Genomic DNA, 5,141 nt, shown 5'->3' with positions numbered 1-5,141 from the left:
TTTTTAAGTGGTGTAGTGACAGCCAGGGAAGTGACGTCACTGCTGCGGAACTCTTTCTGCCAGGTAGTAATGGTTCTTTTTCACTTTACATTAACGGCCCTCCCTTTCCTTCTTTCCTTCCTCCCTCCCTCCCTCCTTCCTTCCTTCCTTCCTTCCTCTCCCCTCTCCTTCCCCCTTCCTCCTCTTTCCCTCCCTTCCTTTCTGTCCTCTGTAGGAATGTTTTAAAGTTGCGTTCGAAAGGACCTTAGTATCCCTCATGCTGTCACTTTTCGGATGAGGAAACGAGGTTTAACGGGCGGCAGGAGCTGTCCGAGGTGTCAGAATGAGCTACAGGGAGGGGCGGCCCCTCGCATGGAAGAGTTTAGAGTCTGCCTGTCGGTGCCCCTCGGGGAGGTGGCGCGGTTCCTCGCCCTCAGCCCCCCGTGGGGCTATGCCCCATGGGCCCCTTCCAGAGGGTGCGGTGTAGGGGGTTGGGGGAACAGCCGCTGCAGTGGGCATCCTGACAGACACGGCTGCAGCCTGGGCCCCGCCGGCTTCAGCAGTGACGGTCACGGTGAAGTGTGCACCCCTGACCTACTGCAGGTGGCCCTCCGCCCCTGGTCGCCCTCCCCAAGACGCACAGTCACGGTCAAATCTTGAGAAAACCAGCAAACCCTGACTAGGGGAGAGAGCAGGACACCTGCCCGGTTCTCAGAGCCGCGAGGCCCACTGGGGACAAGGCCAAGGAGTCAGCTCGGTATCACACGGTGTCCCGGGTGGGAAGCTGGAGCATAGAAGGGACATGTCCAGGTAAAGCGTGGAGTGGGGTGGCCAGCAGGGAGCCAAGGACGAGCACACGTACCAGGCCACGCGGGCACTCAGGGACGCTGTGTCCTGCACCTGCAGCTTCTCTGACTCTTACGTTGACCGGGTGAGGTGGGCAGAGGCGAGCACGGGGGGCCCAGCCGACATTGCCGCGCACGGTCCCCCCTTACGACGCTCTGCTTTGCAGCAGAGAGTGAGGAAGAAGATGCCATCGAAATGGAAGTCGAAGACCAGGATAGCAAAGAAGCCCAAAAACCAAACGTCATAAACTTCGACACCAGCCTGCCCACGTCACACACGGTGAGTAATGTGGCCGCAGCTCCACGGGCTAGGTACAGGCAACTGTAGGTAGAGTCCCTAAACTCCAGTGACCGATCTTAGCACGCACTGTATGTCGCCTCGTGCCAGAAACCGGGGGAGGACCTGGGCCCTTTGCCAACTGCACGCGCCGGACCGCGATTTTTAAGGCGTTGCGTACTAAATCCTGGTGCGGTTCTTTGAGGCATTGTCGCCCTTCCTGGCGTAGTCGTGTTGCTGCTGAAGTCTCTCCTGTTCCGTGTTAGGTGATTGGGGGTCATTTATCATACGAACATCCTTGTCTCGTGTGACATTTGGACTTACGGCTCTTTCTTAGTCAATCTAAAATATTTTGAACTAAAAAACACTCTTGAATCTATACGTGCGAGAGTCTTCACAACACGCTCGGGGTCCAGGTTAGACCTGCACGCGGGACGCGGACATGGGGGCTGCGTGCAGACAGGCGTCGGTGCCCCCCGGGCCCGTGAGCCGACGCGGCCGTGTGCTCGCCGACAGTACCTGGGCGCCGACATGGAGGAGTTCCACGGCAGGACGCTGCATGACGACGACAGCTGCCAGCTGATCCCCGTGCTGCCGCAGGTGGTGGTGGTCCTGATCCCCGGGCAGACCCTGCCGCTGCGGCTCTTCAGCCCCCAGGAGGTCAGCATGGTGCGCGGCCTGATCCAGAAGGACCGGACTTTCGCCGTCCTCGCGTACAGGTGCGGTCTGGGGCGGGCGGGCGGCCTTGGCCGTGGGGCGAGGGCTTCCGCCACCCCTGTCGGCTACCACCCAGACCAGCCGTCTGCCTCCCGCGCAGTTGGACTTTCTGGTAGGGACCGTGTTGAATCGTTGATATTTCATGAAACTCTTCTAGAGACTCGTTTTCGAGAACCGTATTTAAAGAGGAGGGCTTCCGCACTTTAAAGTGAGGAGAGGCTGCTGTCCCCTGTCAGCATCCCCTTGCAGAGCACGGGCAGGCAGGCGCTGGGAGACAGGCAGGCGGCTGGTGGAGTCCCCACTCTGAGGCAGGAAGTGTCCGCCCAGGGCAGGGCCGGCTGCCTCTGCCGAAGGGAGGGTGTTTGCTTCGGGAGACATTTCCGTCAGCCCTAGGTCACTTTCAGTGACTAGAATCCATTCTTTCTTTAAAAGTGCTCATTGTGCTTTATGACGGTTCCTTAGAGATGTAAATCCCCCACCTGATACTAAAATAAACAGATCATAATAACTTTGCAGTAAAGGTTGGTCACTACAAATTGTTTTCCCACACGTGCTGCTTTTGTCACCTTGGCATATGTAAACATTAAATGTTCGAAACCGGTTCCTTTTAAAGCAACGTCCAGGAAAGGGAAGCCCAGTTCGGGACGACGGCGGAGATCTACGCCTACCGGGAGGAGCAGGACTTCGGCAGCGAGATCGTGAAGGTGAAGGCGGTGGGCAGGCAGCGGTTCAAGGTCCTGGAGCTCAGGACGCAGTCGGACGGGTAAGGGGCACCGTCACCTCAGCCGCGCGAGCGTCTCAGTGCGGACGGGGTCCTCAGTCTCTTTGCTTCTGCTGACCTTGCGGCCTCGTGACTTTTCGCTAGTCGTCCTCCCGCTTTGGAGTTTTAGCCGAGTGGTTTTCGGGTTTGCTCTGCATCCCCGGCACCTGGCAGGTTTTTAAAACTAAAGAAGCCTGAGCTCCAGCCTCGCCTCCCGTCCCTGGGAAGTGATTAGCCTGGGATGAGGCTGCAGCATCTTTTTTCGTGGTTTCTGGGCGATTCTGCTGTCCCCCCAGGTTCAAGAACAGTGATTTAAACCCAGAGTGCAGTGTCACCAGGGTGTGGCTTGTTTGGGATTGAAGACCTTTCAGAGTGAAAAAGTGTGGGGAGGCCAGAGGCTCATGGGCTCTTCGCCAGGACGGCTGTGGTGTCCGGCCTCGCTGGGTACCGCTGCTGCCCGAGCTGTGGAGACCTTGTGCCTCTGGTGCCCACGTCCAGTGTGAATTTAGCACCCGTAAACGCGTGACGTACCATAAGTGATCAGTAGACACTGTGGGCTCTGTACCTTATAAAATACAGAAATTCTCTCTGCTATTTTGGTGGTTGCTTTAGCTCGGATCCCATAGTCAGAGGTTTGTCATAAGTTTAAGGAATACTAAACTCATTTTTAAAAATCCAGTGCACCTTACTTTATTCTCTTAAAAAGACAAGAAAAAAAACCTGTCTGTCCTGATACCGCATTCATCTCCCAAGGGAGCGGCCCTGCCCCCGGCACACAACGCCCCCTGTGAAGTTGCAGGCAGAGGCAGGCTCTCGGGTCCCTCAGCCACAGCCAGGGCCAGACGACTCGTCCAGCCTCCTGGTCGCTCTGGTCACGTCTTTTGAACACATGGTGATTCCGAGGATTTTTTTAAGATTTAAAAAAGAATGTGCGCTGCACGAGGGCGGGAACTTTTGTTATAGTGGGCGTTCATAAATATCATAAAAATGAAGACGTGGAAGGGCTGGGCAGCCCTTGGGGGCTGTGGCCAGCGCCCAGGCTGCCAGCCTCACCCTCCCGATGCCTCTGGACACAGCACAGGGCGGGACCCTCGCTGTCCCAGGGTGCATGTCTGCGCCTCAGTGGGCGAGCCGCGCGGGGACGAGGCCGAGACGACTTTGTGCTCTGCGTTTTGGACCTCGATCGTCGCCTGGATGGAGGAAGGGTATCCCCCCAGGCCCCGCACGGGAGGCGGTAGCAGCTGTTCATGGCTGTGGGGTAGACCAGTGGGGCCACATTTAAAGTGCTTGCTGTCCTCAGGCTTAGGAAATACTTGTTCCTTGTGAGTACCGAGTTCCAGAACCTGGAACGGGAACCGACATGGGGAGAAGCGCATCTGAGTCTGTCTTGGTGCTGGTGGCTTGCAACCATGGACAGCCATGTTGAACACAAGGTGCCGGTAGCCTGTAGCTCTGCACACCATCCAGGGATGTCTTCAGACTAGCAGCACGGGCGTCGAAGCTGGGGGGCCGGGCCGGGCTCGGAAAGGCCACGTCCCCGCCCTGCGCAGACCCCCAGGAGGCCGCCTCATGGAAGAGCCTCCGTGGGGTGAGGCTCCTCTGCTTCCTGCCCCCTGGTCCTGCAGCCATGTCACCAGAGCTGGTGGGACGCGGGAACCCCCCGAGTCGCTAGTGCCGCCCTCTCCCGTCTGAATGGGGAGGCCGAGTGTCTAGCCTGACGTCATCCACTGGTGAGTCGGGGCGCACCGTTCGAGGCCCCCCCCCCTTGCAAACCACCGTGCTGAGTGCCCCGGGCACTCACCAGGAGGGCCAGCCACTAGCTCGATGCCAGTCGCCTATCCTTCACACAAACGACCCTGCACGCGTAAAAAGTCCCCTGCCACCTTCCGACCTTTTTACGGCGTCTTCTCTGCACGTGGAAGTATTTGAAAAGTTAATTTTAGAAATGGATTGTGCCGCTGAGTCACTGTGACTCTTCAGAACCCCCGTGGAAGGAGGAGGCTGTCTGTGCCCGGCCCAGAGTTGAAAGTTCTCCGACCTGTCATAATTGCGACCGACATCGTCAGGCACTTGCTTACAGCTGGAAGCCGTACCAGGGTCCACACGCGCACCGGGCGTGCACGTCGGCCACTTCACTGGGCAGAGCCAGCAGCTGGCTGTCCTGGCCGCCTGTCCTGCGTGGGCCACCTTTGCTGTGCCTCATCTGCCTGTCGTGTCTGCCTGCAGCACCGCTTCACAGAAGGCGTCTCAGGGCAGAATCCTTCCAGATTCGTAGACTAATTCCCTAGAACTGTCCAAACCACATCTGAAAGCATTTTTTATGGCTCAATCTGATATTTATTGAAGCAATTTCATTTTATTGCTTTTTATGTCTATGGAAATGAATGTAACAGCAATCACATACGGTTGCCATGAACGGGTTGGAAGGAAACAGAACTGGTGTACGTTAAAAAGAAAGCTCAGCGGCCGGGAGGGCCCGCTGTCTGCCCCGGGCCTCGTGTGCGCTCACAGAGCGCCAGGCAGCACCGCAGGCTGCGGCGTGATCGGGGCCAGCCCCCCAGCA

The 5,141-nt window shown here is 57.7% G+C and overlaps 1 protein-coding gene across 2 annotated transcripts in view; it reads left to right on the top strand.

Moving 5' to 3' along the window:
- Nucleotides 1-5,141, top strand: part of CRBN (cereblon) — a 21,770-nt gene that overhangs the window by 1,465 nt on the left and 15,164 nt on the right. Inside the window, exons 2-5 of one of the 2 annotated variants that reach the window (XM_023533303.1) lie at nucleotides 11-63; nucleotides 992-1,104; nucleotides 1,618-1,820; nucleotides 2,432-2,581. In XM_023533303.1, the coding sequence (XP_023389071.1) occupies nucleotides 11-63; nucleotides 992-1,104; nucleotides 1,618-1,820; nucleotides 2,432-2,581 (519 nt within the window). The remainder of the gene's footprint in view (nucleotides 1-10; nucleotides 64-991; nucleotides 1,105-1,617; nucleotides 1,821-2,431; nucleotides 2,582-5,141) is intronic. The other variant, XM_011364635.2, reaches the window with a different exon arrangement.

The sequence above is a fragment of the Pteropus vampyrus genome, unplaced genomic scaffold (genome assembly GCF_000151845.1).
Source record: "Pteropus vampyrus isolate Shadow unplaced genomic scaffold, Pvam_2.0 Scaffold100, whole genome shotgun sequence".
NCBI classification, from domain to species: domain Eukaryota; kingdom Metazoa; phylum Chordata; class Mammalia; order Chiroptera; family Pteropodidae; genus Pteropus; species Pteropus vampyrus.
The sequence above is the reverse complement of the archived record's forward strand: the minus strand, read 5'-3'. Positions and strand labels throughout refer to the sequence as shown.